This window comes from Solea solea, chromosome 13 (assembly GCF_958295425.1).
Source record: "Solea solea chromosome 13, fSolSol10.1, whole genome shotgun sequence".
NCBI lineage: Eukaryota > Metazoa > Chordata > Actinopteri > Pleuronectiformes > Soleidae > Solea > Solea solea.
Genome location: NC_081146.1, coordinates 6,148,961 through 6,172,647, shown reverse-complemented (window position 1 = coordinate 6,172,647; position 23,687 = coordinate 6,148,961). Strand labels below are relative to the sequence as shown.

The 23,687-nt window shown below is 45.4% G+C and overlaps 1 protein-coding gene across 4 annotated transcripts in view; it reads right to left on the bottom strand.

Annotated features, from left to right (window-relative positions):
- The window catches only part of pou2f2b (POU class 2 homeobox 2b), a 67,723-nt gene that overhangs the window by 28,162 nt on the left and 15,874 nt on the right, over positions 1 to 23,687 (bottom strand). For 3 of the 4 annotated variants that reach the window (XM_058648420.1, XM_058648424.1, XM_058648425.1), the window contains exon 1: positions 15,734 to 15,982. The exons of the other annotated variant lie outside the window; for it this stretch is intronic. In XM_058648420.1, the coding sequence (XP_058504403.1) occupies positions 15,734 to 15,833 (100 nt within the window). In that variant the 5' untranslated portion in view covers positions 15,834 to 15,982. Of the gene's footprint in view, positions 1 to 15,733; positions 15,983 to 23,687 lie in introns of those variants that run through there. 4 annotated transcript variants of the gene reach the window in all.

Sequence of the window (23,687 nt, the reverse complement as noted above, 5' to 3'; positions counted from 1 at the left end):
GAGGAAAAGGGAGGCAGTGGGTGAGGTAGGGACGTGCATGGGGGAGGAGGGAAAAATCGGTAAAGAAAGCAGGTTATCTTCCGTCATTAGGGGAGGGGGAATCCCCGTCTGCAGGGGGGGGGGGGGGTGAGGAGGGATGAGGGTTCATTGATAAAAAAGGGAGCGAGGGAGAAGGAGTGAGGAGGGGAGACTATGTTTGGCATCGAGAGAGAGAGCAGACAATTATCTGTATTGATTAGAGCGGCCCAGTACTGTGAAGACTGAGAAAACTATGACTGGATCAATAGAGAGAGAGAGGGAGAGAGAGAGAGAGAGAGAGAGAGAGAGAGAGAGAGAGAGAGAGAGAGGGAGAGAGAGAGAGAGAGGGAGAGAGAGTTAGAGGATAGACAGACCAATAAACAAAGATAAAAGATACATATTATGACAAACATGAAGAGATGGAAACATCGTTTACAGTGAAAAACAAAGTCAGAGAGCCAAGGTGGAGTAAACGGTGAGAGGGGACACGGGGGTGGGGGGGACATGGGAGGGGGGGGAGATACATTACAGTGTTGATGTCATTACTCTTTATCATTGATTTGTCAGCACAACCACAGAGTTCATTCAACGAGCCCACCACTGCCCTCTCATCACCACAGTACTGAGAGAGAGAGAGGGAGATGTTAACTAAAAACACTGAGAGACCACAACTGTGGACCAGACTTCTGTCCACTTTGACTTTCAGCTGAGACTAATAAGAAAGACTTGCTGTGGACCCAGTGCCACAGACAGAGTTTCCCCCTCTCTGTTTATGCATCTATTGACTATTGATAACAACGAAATGACATCACAGAGGTTTCTGGGTCTCCCTGTGCTGATTTTGCCGTGTTTATAATCTTGCATCTTGATTAAAAAGTTATACTATCATTTTAACTTTGAAACAGTACTTTAATTTTGTTTTATTTCCATGGTTAAACCAATATATTTGAATTTATGAAAAAAAAAGCCCCATCAGTCACTTCATCCTGGTTTCTAATAATCTTATAAATAACATTCAAATGATTTATGTGGTGAGTAATTAGGGACCATTTATATGTATAACCTTTCTCCATCTAGGCCTGTGATTCACTCGGAAGAGAAAAACAGTTTTTGACGTGTGGATGTCACTGGAAAATATTTTCACAAAATGGACACGAGGAGTTTATGAAAAAGAAATGGACTTGAGTGTTCAACAGACAAATTAGTCTTAGTCATGATCAGAGTGTCACATCAGTCATTGAAGTAGTGACTCACAGCATTGACTCCGCCTTTATATATAATACATATATTTATACATGTATATACTGCTGTTTTAAGGTATGGCTAAAAAAACCTATATCTTTTATTTTATCTTTAATAATTTGTAGTGATCTGTTTTCATTATTTTTCTACGACATATTTAACATTATATACAAACTATAAACCTGGACAAAGTGCTGTCGCAATATCTGCTCACGGCTAAAAAAAAGAAGAAGCAGATTTCTATTAGAATTTAAAAACGAGGGAGAGTGTTTGAGGGAAGAAAGAGAGGGAGCTTTGAAGAGTATCAGGAGGGAGGCTGCGCTCAGGTAGGGGGCCTTGCTGTGGGGCCTCTTTTTGTCTGGGATAAAAACAAAAATGGTGGAATAGCAGTGGAACAGAAGGTGCACAGGGGAAACAAGGGAAGTGACAACTGTGTTGAGTAAAAACATCCCACTGGCACGGGGGCACACACACACACACACACACACACACACACACAGGTTTGCATAGCTCCCCTTTTTGGGACTCTGCACTGACTTCCATTCATTTGTACAGCCTAACCAAAACCTAACCCATCACCTTAACCATCACCAGTGAATACCTAACCACAGTTCAGATCTTAGCTGTAAACTTAAATCATTTCCTAAAAAAAAAAACGAGGTTCTGCCTCATTAGGACCAGGTTTTGGTCTCCATGAGGACTACAGACCCTGACAACACGAGCACACACACATGCAGGACCCTACACTAAAGTGTGCACACATTAATCCGCTGATCAGACCCCACACAATGTGAATGTGCAAGTACCCACTCAGAACACTTATGTAACTTACATTTCTTTAAATCCTTAGCCCCATTACCCAGGCAACCCAGACCCAGACCTCCCCCCCCCCCCCCCACACACACACACACCTGACCAGGAGATCAGTCCTTTACATCAGGTAATCCCTTTATTTTAACTTTAACCTCAATTATGGCAAATGCCTGAATCCCTGACCCTAAAATGAAACTTATTTTCGACCTTTTTTAACGACACAAAGCTGTCAGATCCTACAGGTGTAGTGATCTCCAGGTTCCCAGACTCCATGGACGTAGTAAAACAAGGGCAAACACACACACACACACACACACACACCAACAGAGAGGACCACATCTGTCATTCCTTAGTTTTATTGAACATTACAAGATGATAGAATTCAGCCTCCTACCCCCTTGATGTATTTTGACACGGAAAAGGAACGTATTGTCAGAAAAGGTTTATACAAAAGGAAACAAATAGATGAAAAAACATAAACTCTGAATGGGAGAGCCGGGCTGGATATTGAGGAAACCTTTGGTAAGGGCAGAAAATGTCAGGTTTGACAAATGACCTTTTAAACATGGAGCAGATGTAGAGAGTCATGTACACGGTGGACACAGGGCCGCTCGACCGTCTGTCTCTTAACGGCTCGTGAAAAGATAAGCGTCACTGTTCCACGCTGTTTAAAATAAAACACTGACATTACGAGGACTTTAAATACAAATGTGCAACAAAAGCAGAGTGACGCATGAACCTCAGGTGGATATTCTGCTGTAAGAAGAGGTCAAAGTCAGGTGTTTAAAGCTCCAGTGTGGAACTTCTGTTTAAAAGGAAGAATCTACATATTCAACTGTTCTCTTTCAATATTTGCTTCCAGATCTCACTTCTTTACTCATGTTTCAGATAATCTAAAGTGTGTTGCTGGCTCTTCTGCCCTCCCTCCCTCCCTCCATCAGTCATCATATAAAATGCGTCACTGTTGTGTGGAGCTCATTTGACATTTGTTTATATTTAAAAGTAACACACTGCAGCTTTAATACAAGGATAAGGGGGGGGGGGGGGCTACGTGGAGTTGAACTAGATAGAAAAAGTATATAAAAGATGAATTACAGGTGTAAAGTTATGCATGCATGACATTACAGGACCCCCCTCTTTCAACCCTTGGGAATGGACACTGGACACCTTGGAAACGGTCGCTAGGGGAACAGAGCATAGAGAGAGAGAGAGAGAGAGAGAGAGAGAGGTGAAAAAGGTGAATTTAAAGAGGTAGACGACAGGCACCTAATGAAACCATGAATTCAACCTCAGTAAGAAGAAAAGAAGGGGGTTGGGCACAAATATGTGTGGTCAGGAAAAATGCTCATTCCCTAACAAATCAACGATTACTTTCTTCATGTCCCCTTCACTAAACGGGCCACCTGTGCTCATAAAGGGTGAAAAAGCAAGCGCCATCACAGCCAGAGCCTTCATTGTCCTTCTCTCCATATACTGTGACCTCTCATCCTCTCCAGTCATTTAGAGACGGGAGATTTAGTGCAGCACCGACGCAGCGTGGATGGTAAAAACCGGCACATGACAGAGAGGCAGCGATGGCCTCGGGTCTGCGGGTTTAATGCATGGCGAAAAATATTGATGAGAGAACGTGTTGATGGACAAAGAGAAGGCCTGGTGTATTGAAACGCTGGCTGTTAATGTATATGGGTGCTGGAGGTCATTTCTACCAAGAAGCTAGAAGCTCCGTAAGTGGATTGAGAAAGTGAAGTTAGTACAACAACAACAACAACAACCACAACACGCACTTTAGTGCTTTGAGGTGTTGGCGCAACCAACACACGTGTGCATGCCTGCAGGTGAGAATGTCAGTGCCGCTCTGACCTCACTGCAGACATTCACACACACACACACACACTCCCTCGCTGCCTCTCTCTTCTCGTGTGACCAGCACTTCTCAGCTCCAAACTTTGACGCCTGATCAAAATAACAAATAACAAATAACCACACGCAGACATATTCTTGCAGACTTTATGCACATAACAATCGGCCCAAATTCTGCATGCTGCATATTTTTTGAGAAGCAGAGTCATATAAATATCAAAGCCTCGGACTTGGCATGCAATATAGATTTGGTATGTATGCATAATATGTGATCAATATCTGTTGCTGAATAAAACATGCTGCAGGCTTTGACAGGCCCATTTGAAATGGAGATGCTATGCTAATACAAAAGGCTTTGGTGAGATTGGCCGTGAACCCTCCACATACCAGCAGTTCACACTTAGAGGCTCTCACCTGCACTCTCCATAATGCATGAGCAGCCTGAATATATATATATATATATATACATATCACCCCTGCACCGCTCACTCACTCACTCACTCACACTCATGGCGATGTATAGACACAGGAGCCAGTGTGCATAATCACATGGACACATATGCACAAGACAGCCTTGCATACCTTCCACTACAGTCCACTCTCAGCTGAACACAAAACAACCCGAGGACACAGACTGAGGAGCTGACGACATGCAGAAAAGAGAGAAAAGCCTCAGAAAGTAAAGAAAAGACAAAACTTTGCTGTAAATCAGCCGTATAGCGTCACATGGTCTACATTCAATTAAATGGCAGCATTTCATTTTGAGGGGGTGCAGAAAAAGCGACATAACGCTTTGATGATTGTTAAACACGACGGAGCAACATGTAGTAAGAAATAACAGATAAAGACCTAGTTTTTCCTCTTTTTTTCTGTTTTGATCTAGCGGTGTGAGACACACAGGCAGTGCTTAATCAAAACACTGGTAAGCCTTGGTGAACTTCTAGACTTTCAGCAGCAGGGAACAGGGTCAAGGCTGCTGAACAACTCAGTGTGAACTGGACTGTGGTGTATGTGTGTGTTCTTGTATTCACACATTTCCTGGCATAAACACTGACCTTATCAGGACCAGTAGTCCTCACGGAGACCAAAACATGGTCCTAACTGGTGAAGTTTAGGGCTAAGATTTGAATTGTCGTTAAGTTAATGAAAAACTAAATGCTTTGTTTAGTCTGTTTAAATGAATGGAAGTCAATTAGAGTCCAAGGATAGCTGCACGAGCCTGTGTGTGTGTGTGTGTGTGTGTGTGTGTGTTTTCTAAGAGACTGTGTTGGTGTTGTGTGTGTGTATTAATTGGCAGCCCACACACACACACACACACACACACATGCTTTTTGAAAGGTATATTCAGCTGCAGCGAGGGATGATGAATGGAAAGTCAGAATGTGAGACAGTAGAGGAGTAGATATTACTGCAGGGGACATTAGAGTCGGGCAGATTATTATGATGGTTCATAGTAAATATGCATTTACAGGGGCAGTGCGTCTGCTTTAGAAGACAACTGAATTTACTTAGTGCTTCTGTCTCTGTGCCCCTGCTGGTCTTTAACCTTGGCCTCTGGTGCTTCTGCCTATCGCAATAAAGTCACCCCTCCTCCTCCTCCTCTTTACCTCTCTCTCTCTCTCTGTTCTTCCTCCACCTCCTCCTCCTCTCTGTCTCTCTGTCCCCCCGGCACCACTGTTGTCCACTGTTCCACTCATTCATAGTAAACACTATTGATTTTCAGCAGGGAAAATAAAAAAAGGCCATGAATTTTAATGCCCCTATCTGTCCCCTTCTCCATCTCTTCCTATCCCCCTTGCCTCTCCTTTCCCTTCAGCCCCCTCCACCACCACCTCCACCCCTTCTTTCCTGAGGGGAGGATAAAGAGATGGGGATCATGTGTGTGTGTGTGTGTGAGTGTGCATGTGTGTATATGTTGTATGTGTGAGTGTAAGTTGGTGGTAAGGTGTGGTGGGTGGGGGGGGGGTTCCATTTCTCATTTCCCAGCTGTGCCTCTCTCACACAATTGCCCCCTCCCAACTCAACCCCTACACCTCTCCTTCTTCCCATTCTCTCCTTCCCTACTCCTCATCCCTCTGTAGCTCTGCTCTCCCCTTCACACAAGCCCCGGCTCTGGGGAGTGGAGGAAAGTGATGCTACACACACACACACAGGACACGGATTGTCACAAACAGATAGGGACTGTCCCATTCTGCTCATATACACACATTTTAGCACATGCACACCGTGCTACAACTCGCCTGTGGTCAAGGCCACGCACAGGCAAAATACCTGCTTTACACACACACACACAGAAGCTTTTCACCATCACTGAGTCAAGTATTTACCTTTTCTTTTTTCAACTCACTTCCATTTTCTTGCCAATGACATTTTGCTCAATGCATTCATCTACCTTCAAACAAACCCTTTCACCCACACACCTCCTTTCTTTTCTTTGCCAATGTCTCTCTCTCTCTCTTTCTCTCTCTCTCCCTCTCTGTGTGTCTGTCTCCATCCCTCCATCTCACTCTCTCTCTCTCTCTTTTCTACTCTGTGTATTGATTTTGCTATAAGCAGTGTCCCGGTTGTGACAGGTTAGCACAGACAGACAAAGGCAGACTTCATCAACCTACGTTAAACACAGGAGCCACGTCCTCAATAATCACTCCATCACACAAAAGACAGGAGAGGGAAGAAGAGCGAGAGAGAGGGAGAGAGCACAGAGAGGAGAGCGTGGGTATTGATGAATAACACGGTGTTTTTGTTGTGAGAGAATGTTCAAGGATTTTTGCCGTCTTTAATTTGTACACAAACACAGAGAGAAATTCCTGGACCTGGATTACTCATGTGAACAAATGCTGATCTGAGTGTGTGATTCTGGTCCACATGTCTTTGTTGCATTTGATAAACTGATAAGCTCCAAATAATGCATTTAAACATTTCTGGTTGGTGCCACAGGGAGAATTTTCTTCTTCTAACTCTGGTTTAACAGTAAGTGTATATATCTATATGTGTGTGTGTGTGTGTGTGTATCCCTGGGTGCACGCAAAGAGTTTTCATCTCCACTTAATCTCCCGCTCCTAATTCAGAGTGTACATTGAGCCGCCTAATAGGATGTGACTGGAGCGCCTGCTGCAGCTCTAGCCAGCTAGCCGCTAATGAGAGGGCCGCCACAGCCGGAGAATCAAAGCGCTTTATCAGCACTCCTAATTACTATAAACCTTGTTAGCTGGCTAGAACGCTAACATCTGCTCACACTAACACAGTATTTGAAAATATAATGCGGACCTGGCCTGGTGAACCGAAATCAGACAGGAGGGCTCCGTTGCTCCCACACCCATTGATTTGACTCTGTGTCTGAAGTGTAATCCCAGCAGAGGACGTGTGTTGCTGGTCACGTTGGACACTATTTGCATAGGAAGAAGAATGAGTGCAGATTAACGGTGTTTACAGAGAACGCTTCATCATTCACTGGTGTGTGATGGTGCTAATGTTGCCCGTCTATGAAGCAGCAGGTGTGTGGACAGCAGGTTTCCATGTAGCTCTGTGGTCTGTTTGCCCGCTCGCCCCCTCTCTATCTCTGATCAAAGCACTTCCTTTCAACCCCACCACAACCGCCCCACCCTCCGTCCACCACCTTCTGCTGTTCCCCCACTTCTGCCTCCACCTTTTCTCCCCCAATCATAATTTGACTGATGATTACACTTGTCACTCACGGCAGCATGTGGCCAATTAGGCAAAGGGGTGAAGGGGAGCGAGGGGGGCAAGCAGGCTGGTGGTGGAGGTGGTGGAGGTGGGGGCAGGGAACTTGGTTGCAACTTTTTCGTTACTTGCTCCTCTAAAGTGGCATTTTTTTATATATATATTTTTTTTTTTAGCTCTCAGCTGTAACACATGTTTGTTTCTGTTCAATTTTCCTTAAGAGACTCAAGACACATCCAGGAGCCGCTCTCTCCAATGCCATGGCCTTGTCTCTCACTTTCTTGGCCACTTCAATATCTCTCCATGTTCCAGGGTAATCACAGACTCATTTAAAGTCACTTTTACACTACCTCTGACTGGTGGTTTAGAGTGCGACCGCAGACTAGGCTTTTATGGGCCTTAATGTGTCCTACAGACACTTTGGCAACCAGGCTGCTGCTGCCAAAGATGCAGGAAGAGAGAGGGGGGGAAAGAGTGAGAGAGAGAGAGAGAGAGAGAGAGAAAGAACAGGGCAGATGAGGCCAATAGCCATGGCGACTTAACCAGCCTGAAAAAAGGGGGAACGAAAGAGGATGAAAGAGGAGGGAGGAAAAGGGACGTGCACGACAAAATGGACAGATCATGGAAGCGTCAAAAGAAAGAGGCGGGAGAGGTCACTTAGTCACTCCCCCCGTGCCTCTTCATTCGTCCCCTTTACAAGCAGACAAAGGGATTGAGGGGTGCAGCCCATGTACAGAAAAAGGAGGGGTCTATACCTCCAAAAAGACAACTATTGAACATCGTTGGGGCGGATACATGGAAGCAGTTTGAAATTAGTTGTAGGAAATTGCATATTTTGAAAAAAGTATACAAAGGTATTTTCAAAAATCCCTCGTACTTTGCTTTCATGAGCCATGGGGAGAAAAGAGTGGGACTATGCCTTTGTGAAAGAAAGGCAGAGCAGGAGAGACTGCGCCAGGGAATGAGAGGGAGAAGAGGTGGTGGGGTACAACAGATTAATTTCAGAACAGAGTGCTCCTGCCGAGAGAAGGATGGAGAGCAGGAAGGATAGAGGGGATAAAGAGAAGGGGAAATGCTGAGAGGAGAAAGAGAGGAGGGAGATTAAACATGCATTCAGCTCTCTCTTAGAGCTGAGCTGCTTTTGGAGGGTCTTCATTTTAGTGTGTGTGTGTGTGTGTGTGTGTGTGTGTGTGCGCACACTCCAGGCAGTGCATTTGCAATGATGTGACATTGTTTATAGCAGACATGTTCGCTACCTCTGCCTCAAAACCCAATCAGTGAGCACTCTCATCTGCCCTCACTGTGAAGGACAGCAGTAGAACCCTAAAGGTTAATAGGAGCCCCTTCATTACCATAAATCTTATCAGCAAAAAATGAAACGGAGAGAAAGGGCCAGTCATTCAGTCCTCTGCTCTGCTGGGCTAAGGGGAGCCACCCAATCAAAAGCCGGGCATTTTATTGGCCTCTTTTATTATCTAAATGTAGCGGCACATGAGCGAGGGTGCAAAGGTGACAGCCTGCAGCAATCAACAACAAAATGAACAGCGCGTGAAGCTGTGGACGACAACACATTATTGCTGTGTTTATGACTCGCCGCTCATTTCCAGCAAATAACATATTCAGGCTTTTTTGTTTTTTTGTTTTGCCGCAAAGAAATTGCATCAAGCTTGGTTCCCTCTGACCAGGGGAATGTAGGGCGCATGGACACTTGAGTGTGAAGGCTGGGAGAAAATCAGGTAATCAAGTGTTCAGTGTGACCAGCAGGAGTTCAAACACTTGTTTTGACTACCTAGTCTGATGTGGGTGATTGGCAGCGTGCGGTGAAGGCAACGCTGATCACCACCGCTAAACAAACACACTCCAGAGAATAACTACTGTATGTAGAGGTCAAGAACGCTGGAGTTTCCCCGTCTGCACGTCATCATCACGTTACTCAAGCTAAGGCAGCGGGAGGAGGTGAAATCATAAATCAATAGCCCGGCGAGAGTCAGGTATGTATGTGTTTATTCCTGCTGATATGTTGATTAACTGCCAGTCCACACACACACACATGCACACACACACACGTACAGTACACACTGCATTTACCCCCCTCTGTGTGTGTTCTCCAGGTGATTGGTCTGATGAAGTGGCTTCACTCATTTGGCCTCTGATTAGAACTAATGCTGGGCTCTGTTTCAGCGTATGAACTGACCATCTGTGAAAAATGATTATTAGTGCGTGATAGTGCATGAAAACAAATGCATATATATATATATATATATATATATATATACATATGTATATATGCATTTGTTTTCATGCTGTTTGCTGTGATGTAAGCTTAAGTGCTTTTGGCTTTTGTTGGCCTGTATATTTAGAAGCATTTGCGTAAAGGTCATTGTTTGGTGAGAATGTGTGCATGTGGGAGTGTGTGTATCAGTGCAAGGTTATTAATACGCTAATGGTTGTTGACGATGTGTGTGTGTGTGTGTGTGTGTGTGTGCGTGCGTGTTGGTCCGTCTTGTTCCCCAGGAGAAACTCAATACCACTCACTGCTGCTAATGAGCTGTGGGACCTCATCAGCATTAATACTACATTAGTCTCCGCCAACACACATGCACATGCGCACACACACACACACACACACACACACACACACAGGCATATATATATACAAACTACGGACACATATACGCACCTGTCCGAATCCATTAAAAGGTAAACAGTTAATAGGATTAGGAGGATTTTTCAAACCCTGCTGCAACACAAATAACATACGTTATCATTACACACTTACAGCCTGGATTTGTTTGGTTTAATACAACGCCGTGTCACCGGTTTAATCCCCAAGTGCCCTTCATCAATTTTAATAGAATATTGTCACTTGAAGCACATAAATATAAAAGCAGTTCACACACACGCACTATGATATAGTGTCAAGAAACACACAAACTTTCGATGATTTTCCTGGTATGGGTCGGGATAATTCTTTAAGTCTCGTGTCTACGTGAAGGCTGATTTAAACACAACATGTCTGTGGCTCCTTCGGGTCCGTCAGGTTGTCACAGTGCATTGAGGGATATCTATAAGAGCCTAATATACGTAAATAGACGGGCCGACGGTAAATTAGCTCCTGAAGCATTCTGCCATCAGCGCGCTGCATTCACAACCTTGTGGCTGGCTCATATACTGCAATCTAATTCAACTACCACAGGGAGAGGAGAGCAGGGAGAGAGAATTGTATTGTGACAGAGATCAGGCGAGAGTGGGAGGGAAAGGGGAAAGAAGAGGAGAGAGAGGGAGAGAGAGAGAGAGGGCAACAGAGAGGAAGAGAGGTAGCTTAATGCAATAAAGCATGTAGTATTGACATCTTTCTCGTGTCTATTGATTCCCCATTATGTTGCTAACAAACCCAGGTTGACATTTTGTCATTTGCAATCATGTTAACACTGCGACTTGCACGCTCCCCCTCCACAAGCCGATCTATACGTACGCACACTAGTTTGCACATGGGCTCATGCTTGTACATACACACACACACACACACACACACGCACAAATGCACATATTTGGACACTGTCTCTTGATTTGTCACACACAGAGTGAACGGGTGAACACATGCGTGGTCTCACATCATGTAGTAATCGAAGACCTTTTTCTTTGTCGTTTTCTTTTACACACGTTCTTGAAAGTGAAGCACAGACGCGGTGGATAATGGACAAAGACTGGAGAAACAAAGCACCTCACGAGAGTCTCAACTCTGTGAGTGAGAGAGAGTCAGTGTATTTGGTGATGGTGTTTAATGGCGTGTGACAGAAGGTGCATAGCTGAGATGGGCTGAATCTGGGTGTGTGTGTGTGAGAGAGAGAACGCATCTCCTGATGATGTCCCATCATATCACATCATATAAAACCATTCACTGCGTGGGAAACCTGAGGTTTTTCCTCGATGTCCCATTAAACTTTCATACATCAGTTAATGCTGATGGCTTAGCTAACCACTTTACTACACACACACACACACACACACACACACAAAGCGGTGGCGTTGACCCGTGCCTGTGCAGACACAATGCCATTAAAAATAGAACAAAACATGGATCAGTTACAGAACGGCCTGCTATCCAGGTGGAAAATGGTCAGACACGCTTGTTCCATGTTATATGATGGTCTGTCTGTTTCATCACAATGCGTGCGTGTGTGTGTGTGTGTGTGTGTGTGTGTGTGTGCGAGTCCCCACAGGGGTTGTGTATAAGTGCTGGAGGCCTGTTGTAACATGAAAGAGAATGAAAACACAGGGGGCAAAGAAGGGTCAGGTGGGGCTGAGTCAAACACTTGTGCTGGGACCTCTGACCCCCGAGCACGGAGCTCAAACTCCAAGGAGTCAAGGAGCCGCCACGAGTCAAAGAGACGAGTTAACTGAGAGTCAAGAGCCCCGCCCCCCCCCACACACACACACAAAACAACAACAAAAAAGGACGGTGTGCAAGTGTGTGCGTGTTGGCATGAATCTGGCAACACAATACGATACACATCCCAATATAGTGGTGACGATACCATTTATGGCAACATATACAAAATTGTCAGTTTTAAAAAAAATTAGAGGATTGGAAGGAAGAGGAGGAGTCAAATTTCCGAACAGCAGCGGCCAACCAGTGGTTGGAGACTTCTACAGAATCAGTGCAGTATCATGCCATGAAATATCTTGATATTGTTTTGATATTTTCTTGCGCCCCTATTAAAATGTCTTTGAACATCCAGTGGAGGCTGAGACAGTGAGATTAGAGCTCAAGGACACAACAAGGCAGACTGGAGTACACCTGCTTTATGTCAATATTTCAGAGTAAAAACTATATTATGATGTCGCCCCTTGCTGTTTCCAAGAAATTAGTTTCAGTCCCTGCTCCCTTTTAGCGACAAATACTCCAGGTTTGAAAAGGACAGCACCTTGTACCACGTTATCAAAACGGAATAAAATCAGCATAGCATTGTGAATCCCTGTTATCCCACCATCTAAGCAGCCTGTGTACACATCCCATCACTTTGCCAGCTTATTCAGATGCTGGCCTTGGCCCGGGACACGGCAACATAATGGCTCATCTGAGGTTTACCCTCACCTCTCAAGCTCAAACTAGGTTTTCCTCTCCCTCCTCGTTTTTCACTCTGTCATCTCCTCTTACTTTCACCCGCTTCTCCCTCTCTCCCGCTCTCTCCTTCCACATTTTTTTTATCTCATTCTGACATTCACCATTTTTCAACGTGCGGGGCGTGAAAACTCCTCCTCCCCGGTTCCCCGCTCCTTGGCATCGAGCAACCCCTCCAACCCCCCACCACCACCATCCCTCTCCCCTCTCTTCTGTGTATATATCTCTAGAGATATGGTGGGTAACAGGTCTCCCTCTCATCCCTCTGCTCTCTTTTTCTCTCCCACTCTATCACCTGTCCCCTCACCGTCACATGCTGTGCACTGCTGACTGAGTATGTGGAGTAAGGGTGATGCCTGGCATCTCTGAAATCAAATGGGCTTGAACTGATCTGGAAATGAAAGGGGAGCTGTGCTCCAGGGGGAAGAGGACTGGTCCTGTAAGAGTCTGTCTACCAGCTGAGGCTATGTTCACACTAGCAGGCTTAAAGGTCGAGTAACATTTAGTATGTTTGTGTATGTAAGTGTAGCATTAAAAATACGCCTCTTAGGCCTTTGCCTTATCTTGACCTGACATGTGCAGCCCACATTTTGAAACTGGCTCCGGCCACACAAACCCAGCACATAAACCAACTAAACAAGAGGAGGAATCAGCAGAGAGAGTGTACGGTCAGCTGCATCAACTGCTGTAATCAACCAAAGAAATTCTTGGTCGACTGAAGCTCTGAAATTTCGACTCAAAATCGACTATCGGGGGGTAATATCATAGCGATTTGTCTCTGTGCATGTCCTCACACAGAGCGAATCAATGATTATTCGACTAAACATTGAAATATGCTAATTCTGATATGATCATGTACTCAAAACGGACGAAGATAAGTTAGCTTGTTTGTAGTCGAGCTGTGATATGCAAACTGTTGCTGGCAAACTTTGCATTTGACTTTTTTATCACCATCTATTTTTGTAAAATGCTGCCACACTGCCGATGTCTTTGACATGGATGTTACAGGACGACTGACTGTTGCCTAAAGTGAAACGCTCAAAATTAAATAAAGCCACCTGACGTTCTTTAATCTTTCTGTCTCATGTGGGTTGGGCTAATCCAAAATACTGTAAACAAGGGGGCTATAATGTTACCTGTGGAACAGGTAACACCATTAGCATTTGATACGTTCCTCCAGGTGAAATCAAATTAACCAAAGACTGTATGAAATCAACACGGCAAGACTTATTATTCTGACTTATCAGAATTTGAGTCGAACCAGAATGTATGGACTCATTAATCGACCAGTGGACCAGGACTTTACAGCCCTAGTACATTCTCTCTGGTATGTGAAGGCCATCGTAGTTCAGTGGCGCGCTAGGGGAAAGAAAGACGAGTGTGGAGGAGGTCTCTGTTTGTTTGTCACGGTCTCACCATTAGATGTCACTAATTCTTACGTGCTGGACCTGTAAGTGAATCAAATCAGGATTTTTGTTGTTGTTGATGTGAATAATGTCAGATTTCTCCAGGACTATGTGCACACAGAAATCTGATTTTCAAATCAGACTTGTGTCACTAGATTTGACATGAATAAAAACGATCATGTGACTTTTTGACTCTCTTTGCCCATCAACGTCATCAGCGTCGTCTCAGAGGACAATCTGCACATGAAAGTCACGTGCAAGACTCTGAAAGTAATTGATTGTGAACTGGCAAATAGGATCTGGACTGAATCAGAATTGAACCGTGTGGCTGAACAGGTGCACACCTGTTCACATTTAGGCCCAGTTACTCACTGATGGGGAGAGTTGAAGCCCATCGGCCTCCCCTGACATTCCCCATCACTTCCCTCAGACTCTGCAGTCAGTGTAAACAGGAAGCGCACGTTCTTCCCCCTCTGAAACGCATGAGCAGCTGTTGCATGACTGAGAAACACTGGAAGCTGAACTGATCTCTCACAACGACCAGTGTGTGACACAGTGAAGCGGCCCTGGCTGCTCCCACCATGCGTCCTGCTTTTATTCCGCTTCAGCGCAGATGAAACGCAGACGGCGCCTCAGAGTCATGCAGCCAGCTCTCCCCCTCTCTCTCTGTAGCCTCCCTCCCTCCCCCTCCATCCCTCTCTCCCTCTGCTTTCAACCGACCAGCAGCCCAGCAGGAACGGGACAGAGGGATGAGATCTAGTCTCTCTCTCCACTGCTAATGTTTACTGTTTACAAAAAGAAAAGAGGCGAGTGTTTTCCCCCAGAACAAACCTGCAGGTCCGAGCAGGCAGTGATGTTCAGAGCTCAAACAAGAGTCACAGACGCACCATCCACACAAATAAAGCACAAAAACACAACAGTGGAATACTAAAGAAACAACAACAGCGTTTTCTCCTCCTCCCGTGCCTCCGTGCTCCTACACACTCTCCTTCTATCTCCCTCTCTCCCTGCTTTCCACCACCGGCCCCAGGAATCGATCTCCACAGGATCGATAAGTTGGCATGAATATTCCCAGCCTGCCGAGAGTCTAGTTGGGGAGAGACGGAGGCTGAGGCTCAGGCGCAGGCAGTGGAGGAGAGGGGAAGGATGGAGACGGAAGACAGGAGAGGAAAAAAGGGGGAAAAATACCCGGAGAAGGGAAACACACACGCGGGCGTGGAGATTAACAAACGCATGGATGGAAGTGGAGGAGAGTGGACACAGCAAGAATGGACATTTTGTGTTTGGACACGCCGGCCTTTATGGGAGAGCATATTTTTATTTGAAGGAGCGCTCCGCAGGTGTAAAGGACTCTTCACAAGGAGCCGGAGGAGTGAGTGTGTGTGTGTGCGTGTGTGTGTGTGCGTGCGTGCGTGCGCGCCGACAGCTCTCACTCATCCGTTACAAGAGCATCGGCACCGAGCGAAGAGAAGGCAGGGCGGGTCTGCATGGCTGACCGACATGGAGGAGGTGTAGCAGGGAGAGGGCAGAGGAGGAGAGGAGGAAGGGAGGAGGAAGAGAGGAGGAGAGGGAGGAAAAGATGTCTTACCGGAGTTGGAGCGGAGAGCCAGAGGAGACTTGAGACGCCAGGCGTTGAGGTCAGGGGCAGTTCTCTGAAACACGAACGGCACCGGCAAGGGAACAAACATGATCTTCCTCCTCCGGCGTCTTGTTTTGATGCGAATAATGTGTCAGAACTTGAGCAGAAACGAGCGGTGTCCTCTTCTGGAGCTTCTCGGTCTCGGTCCGTGTCTCTCTCGTAAACAGCTTTGGCTTTGTGTGTGTGCGGGGAGGGGGGGGGGGGAATATTCGGCGTGGACAGCTCGCTACAGTCGCCGTTAGGTGTGTACACATGTAGCCCCGAACTGCTGCACGTGCACTTTTCTTTACATATGTGGCGGGGTTTTTTTTTGGTGGTGGAGCTTTAGTTTAGGTGTGAATGTGCATAGAAGGTGTGAGAGCAGCAGACACGCACACATACACAGACAGATGGACGGAGAGGAGATCACAGCTCACTTCTGCACGCTGCAGGAAAAGTTGTGTTACAATGACAGGCCTATTCTTGACGCGTGAAAAAAAGCTGAGTGTCACCTGTGTGTGTGCGGCGGGTGTCTCTCTGTGTGTGACCTTTGTCCTGCTCCAACCTTCTTCTCCTTGAGTAAATCTAGAGCTTATTTGTTCCTCTTTCACTCAAGTGTTTCATATACAAACGTGTGAAAAAGGCAGAACAGTCGCTGTAGCATCACCGGCGTGTTTGTGTAGCTTTGGTATTCAGCGTTGCTATTGAAAACACCACAATAAAGAATGAAACACGTAGAAAACAGTGGTAAAAAGGCCAGCGGAGTTAGATATAAAGTCTTTTTTTGGATTTCCTTGCACTATTTGGTTTGATCTATTGTATTTGGTCTCTAGCTGCACGCGCTGCCTCTCCTCTCTGCTTTGCATGAAGGCTACATGTATATGTATATACATATAAATACTGTATAGAAGGACATTCATCCGCTCGCGCAAAGATGCGCAACGCGTCTCGAGCACATGTTTTTAAAACAACGTCCGTCTTTTTTTCTTTCTCTTTTTTAAAAAAAGAAGAAGAAGCTATAGTCAAGAAAATAAACGAATAAGTGCAGGAAAACACAAACACACACACTCACTAACACACACACACACACACGCACACACCAACACAACGCGCGCGCTTGGCCCTGACGCTCCTCCTCCCTCGCTCCCTGTCACAAGGCAGTAATTAAAACGCAATCAATCGATAGATAAATAAAATAAATAAATTGAGCGAATAAATAAATAAATAAAATAAAATAATTATTTAAAAAAATATGCTGAAAATATCGGAAAAAAACCCAGCGGGATTGAGACAGTGTCTGTAATCCGGCGATGGTGTCGCGTTTTTATCGGAACACTTGCCTATCTCCGTCCATCCGTCTGTGTGTCTTTTTGTGTCTGTCTGTTTGTCCCCGTGTTTATTTGGGAGAACCCCAGCGGCTCACTCGACTCGGCTCCCTCCAGGATTGTAGCGATCTGCCACTGGGCTGGCCGCAACATTGAAGCGAGAGAGAGGACCCGCTACTACTCACACATCACCACCACCTCCACCACCACCACCACACCCCCGCACCTCCCTCCATCCCTCCCCCTCATCACCGCCCCCCCTTACTCCCACCTCCCCACCTCCACATCTCCCCTCGTTTTCACTACCGCTGCAAAAGGTATCCTGTATTGATTTCTGGGTTTTTCCCCCTCTCCCCCCTCTTAATAACAGCGGCTATAATGATGCCAATGGTGATCAGTGCATTACTATCCTGCGCTGCTTGAGCAGAGGGGATGGGGCTCCGATAAGAGAACCCACGGATACCTCGGTGCTTAACGTTAATACCTAGCAGGATAACCGGCAAGCACTCAATTAAGTTATCTCATCAGCGGTGTACTTTTAATCAGCCCTCCTGAGCACGAGAGGGCGCGTCATCATCACACCTCAGTCACATGGAGGAAGACAAGAGCGACCACTACTGTTACCACTAACACTGAAGAAGCAAGGAACCACACACACACACACACACACACCGTCATTACTACTCATTATTATGTTCAATAACACTTTCAATATGCAACATTACAGAAACTATTGCAATACTACTTTCATGTGCAAGATTACACTCCTTATGTACAATATGATTGTGCAGTTTTTGTATATTTGTAGTTAACACTATTTTTCATTACATTAACTATTCCATGTGCAAACGTTCAATATTATGGTCAATATTACACTTGTTATTAGGTGCAATACTACTTTCACTGTGCAATATTAAGTTCAACGTTGCTTAATTACTCTCCAGTTCATGTGTATTTAACTTAATCCACCTTACACTGTGTTTTTTACTGTAGATTTAGAGCTCAAGCACCTAGTGGAGTCCATAGTCCGATAGTTTTCGCATCACGTTTTGCAAAAGGTCAAAAATTCCGAACCCAATTAAAATGTTCTTATTCTGGGATTATTCACGATGAGACACCTGTCATATCAGACAACAGGAAGTCCGCCATTTTGAATTTTGTGGCCATTTTTGTTAATTATACGTCTCATGCTTTTTATGATTTATCACCTCATTATCACTCACATTTGGTCAACATAGTCTTAACACTGTCCAAACCAAAAGTTATCAAAGCTCTCACTTTAATTTAACATGAACGAGATTACATGTACAGTCGTGGACGGTCAGCGTGAACCCCGACACACAGGCTTCAGTGTCCAGTGTTCTCATCTTTATACGTTTATTTATAAACCATTCTGCCTCATTAGCTTGAAGTAATGTGAGGCACAAGAATTTCCCTCTGATTGTGTGAAAAACTGCACGAAGAGAATCCATGCATGTGTCAGTGGAATGACCCCCCTTCCTCCTCCTCCTCCTCCTCCTCCTCCTCTCCCTACTGATCCCGGATCTTGTTCTCTCCATCCCGGCCACGCATGCCGGACTCCCCTGCATGCCTCCCCTCGACATGTTACATGCTGTCAATTACAGGCCAGCATCAGTCAACGCCGGGCGCTTACACACTAGATTATTGTCGATATAGATTTTTAAATAGAAAAATCTATACCTTAAACATCGCAGTCAATACGGGCAAATCAATAGGAATGAGTGAGCTCTTGCTCCAGCAGGGCCCAGAAAGGCCCTTTCCCCCAGGACTGTTAATACCTGCTCAGTTAATGCTGTGGGTGATTAGGCCTGTTTTAATGGAAACTGTACATGAAATAATTGATTTTCCTATCATCACCTGACACGTCATCTTCTCAGTCATTAACAGACAAGCCGGCTCTTAAGAAACGAGCGCTGCTCACTAAAGCGGCATCTTCTTAATTATGAAAAATGTGTCATCCCCTCCAGTAGACAACCAGGTTTTATTGTCCTTCTTCCTCCGCTTCACGTATGACAGATGACATCTGCAGGTCCAGTGAGGGAGAGGGAGAGGAGGGGAAGGCAGCGAGCGGAGGAGAGCGGAGAGAGGAGGAGAAGAAAGAAAGGAGCAAGAGAACGAGGGAGGAGATAAAGAGCGAGGAGGGGAGGGGGGAGAGAATGGGAGACAACCTGATAGCAAGGAGGGAGGCAGAGAAGCAGTGGGAGAAGGACAAGGGGTGAGGCAAGAAGAGGAGAGGGGAGGAAGAAGTGACTCGTTGTCCTTCAAAGACCCCCTTCTCTCCACAGAGGGAGGCATGCGCGGCCCCCTTTCCCTCCTCCCTACACTCCTTCCAGACAAAAGCAATTATTTCTTGTAGAATGTAGTGTGGTTCTGCGCGTCTGTGGAAGAGAGGGATGGAGGGAGGGTGTGTGAGATTGAAGGAGGGGAAAATAAGATGGTGTTGGAGGGGTAGAGGAGGACGGGGAGGTGAGGAGGAGGAGGAGGAGGAGGAGGGATGCTTACACCTAAAGCATCCAACCCTTCATCCTCCACACACTCTCCAGGCCAAACTCTTTCTTTCTTTCCCTTCACCACGACCTACACGAAAACACAACAGCAAACAGGCATTCACATGATTTACAAACATACGACGACGCCGGGATTCCATTAAAACACTGCAAGTGGTAGAACTTTAAACTTTTAGGGGAGGATGGAACTTCCTGTCTCTTGTCTTTTGTCTCTCTTGCAGCACGGTGCTGAATTTTGATTTATTTTTCACCCAATTAAAATGTCCAGTTTTGCCTCATCATCTCCCCTCCAAACGATCCGGACGAGTAAAATACACAAACACACGCACTCACAATCAAACACACACACACACAAAGGTCGTGACACCTGCTGATGACATCGCTGCCCTTTATCTCTGTGTCTGTCTGTGACTGACCATCTGAAATCATTGGACAGCCTCCTTCTGTGTGTTTCATTCTATACGGCCCCCACAGTGAGCTGGTCTCTGCAGATTCACTCCACAAGGACTTGGAATAACCCACGGGTCCAGAGACAGAGGGAGAGAGAGCGGGAGAGAGGGAGAGAGGGAGGGAGGGAGAGAGAGAGAGAGAGAGAGATCTCCCTTGGGGGGCAGCTCCAGCCAATAACCCCCGCTGGACTGTTCTCATTGGGGACCCACTGGTCCTGATTGTGCACCTCCTTCCCCATCAAGGCCCAACCCAATCTATACAGACATATATAGCTCATTCCATTGTTTTCTAGGCTGAATGTTAGTTCTGCTGTTGTGAAAAATGCTTTTCTAAAATTCTCTCTCTCTCTCCCCCTCTCCCTCTCTCTCCCCCTCTCCCTCAGGTTTTTTCACATAGAGAAATACTGTAACACTGTACAGCAAAGTTCAACGATTACGGACGCTTTTAGGTGGACAGCGTACTGTACACACTGTCAATCATCACACCAATGTCTGTTATTTCAATGTAGGTAAATAAATCTTGTTGTTCTGAATATTCTGAAGAATTGTTACATCGTAACAAATGAAAACAAATTTAGTTATTGCTGATTTTACAATAAATTAAACAAAATAACCAACATTTTGCCTATGTATAATTGAAACACCTTTATTAAAATATCCTTCCCTCCTCCTCTTTCACTTGAGCCAAATAAAAACCAGTGAATATAATTGTGCAGTCATCTTTGCTCTTCTGTGTCTAGTTTGCATTTTTTTTTTTACTGACGTTCATTTTCCAGCGACACTTGCTTTAAATCTTTAAATGAGGGCTTTTACGACAACAGCGTTAACCTGCGGGGATACTGTTCATGATGGGATGTCAATGCTGTGTTTCAGGCAGTTTGGTCTGGTGACACTGTCGTATACACTACTAGTTACAAATATATTCATAGGGGGCAATTTGTTCAATTCTTCAGCACAACATGTTTTCCATGTCATGTGCTGTGGGGTCAGGATGTGGCATGAAATATTTATCCAATCAGAAGTATCCTTGGGCTATGCATTAGTCATAACATGGGTCATGCATTAGTCATATTAGTCTTTATTGCACTCTTGGTAATTGCCTGTTATTCACTCGGAGTGATTAATTTGCCCGGTAGAAAATGCAGTGTCTGAATATTGAACAAAAATCATTGTTATTGGACGAGATGCAGAAAAAACGGCAGCTGCATGTTCCAACTACCTGTCATACACACACACACACACACACACACACACAGACAGAGGGAGAGTGTGTGCTTGTATTTGTTCCCTCTTAAAGACATGTTCTGCCACAAACACTGACTTTGTCAGGACTGGGAGTCCTCATAGAGATTAAAACCAGGTCCTAATGAGGCAGAACCTCATTTCTGAAGTTTAGGGATACGATTTGAGGTGTGGTCAGGTTAAGGTTAGGGTTAGGTTATTAACTAGTGATGGTTAAAGTTAGGATAACACTATTTAGGCCGTGTCAAAATGAACGGAACCTGTGTGAGAGAAAAAAGAGAGCCATTACTCAGCCTTTTCTCTACATTTTTGCTTGTCTCTCTATGGTTGTGAGGACATTTTGACATTTTTGCAGGTCCTCACAACATTAAAGGGTTCATTATTATACCCCAATTCCCACAGGTCAAAATATAATTTAATCCTGGACGAGAATGTGTTTAATTGTCATTCACTCCCGGGTGAAATGACTCTGCAAAGCACTCAGGATTTTACTGGCCTCGGTTCAGATCAGCATTAGTGGGGACGGACGCGAGACACGAGTAAATATGTCGTCTCTCTTCTATTAATGTTTGTAGCAAACCCCACGTTATATAACTTAAGGCAGTGCTCCATATTTTTTTTTATTCTAATCAACCAGATCACACAGTGATCATTTGAAAGACGGTGTGAAAGCCAACGACACAAAACAGTCATTTGTCACTGGAGCATCTGTGACATCACACTTCACACACGGGTGACGCAGGGGCGGTAAAACACCACAGAGCACAACAACCATGGCCTGTTTTCAGTGGCTTCACTTGGGCTTACAAATCCAGACTGAAGCTGCTCATGTTCATGTGAAAGAAGCCTCAGGTTTAGGGTCAGGGGTAGAAACAGGGTTTGTATGGATGAGGCATTTATTTGAAATGGTTAAGGGCAGGGCGAGGGGGATAAAGACTGTGTGTGTGTGTGTGTGTGTGTGTGTGTGAGACTCAGCTCATCTGCGGGTGTTCACATCCATGTCATGGTCGTAGCTAAATGGTGATGTCATGTTGACAAACGAGGTGGTTGAATTAAATTCTCACTCATAAATAACGGCGTCGGTCGAGAATCAATAGCAACCAACAGTGGCGTTCCTGGCTCTGTCAGCGGCCTAACAAGGCCCCATTAGAATGGACATCATGCTCTCTCTCCCTCTCTCTCCCTCTCTCTCCCTCTCTCTCTCTCTCTGTCCGTCGCTTGTCCCATCTCAACCCGGCAGCACAAAGTGCCAATGTCCAATATCCTCTCTGTACACACACACACATACAGCAATAACACACAGCAAGATGCAATATTCACATAAAGCCATGCTCTGACATGATGTATAGATTTGTCAAGATAATATGGATATGATGCATGGGCTTTTATGAGGTTTGTTTGTTGGTGTCTTTTTTAGTCTGTGTGTGTGTGTGTGTGTGTGTGTGTGTGTGTGTGTGTAAGGATTGGAGTGTGGTTAGGGTGTCCTGGGTGGTGGCGATGTGTGAGAAGGTGCAAGGTTGTGCAGGCTTTGGATCTCAACCAGAGTTCAGATTCAACAAAGATTCAATCAATCCAAGAAGACACACACGCAGGGCAAAGGAAAAAGTGTCGCCCCCCCCCCCCCCCCCCCCCCCCCCACACACACACACACACACTATCTCTCCCTGTGTGTGTGTGTGTTCAGCCGTCGATGCCAATTCATAGTTGCACAAAAAAAGTCCCAAAGTGATAAAACTTAAATTCAGATACTCAATCACACACACATACACAAATGGAGACAGAAAAAACCACACACACTAAGGCAGTGTGGCAGGCCACCACCACTGTAAACCACTATCTCCATACTTCTACTTCCTGCATCCCTCCACCGTCTTCCCTTTCTTTCCTTCTTTCCTTCCTTTAGCGAACAAGCAGCTGATCCAGCTAAAGCCCGTGTTCTTTCTGAATTCCTTGTCTTTTTTATTAGTTTTTTATTAACTTTGCCTCCCTCCCTCTCTCTGTCAGCCCTCTCAATAATCAATTATCCATCTCAGTCCCTTGTGCCATCTTTCACTGAGGCTCTGTTATTGGGGGAGATTGGCCCAATAATAATGATATTTATTATAGATATTTATTATCTGGCTTTGTGGCAGTGCTGAAGACTCACACAGCAGCTAACTCCCTGCACGGACACATAAATGCATACACACACACACACACACACACACATAAACACAGTCTCTGTGGGGCTCTTTAATTTACACTGGTAATATCAGGCGATTATTCCCCATACAGATAGTGCAGGGTTATCAGCAGAGTTAGCACAGAGTGGCCAGGCTATGCATTCACTCAACATTATAGAGTCCACTGCACCTGTGTGTGTGTGTGTGTGTGGAGCTGA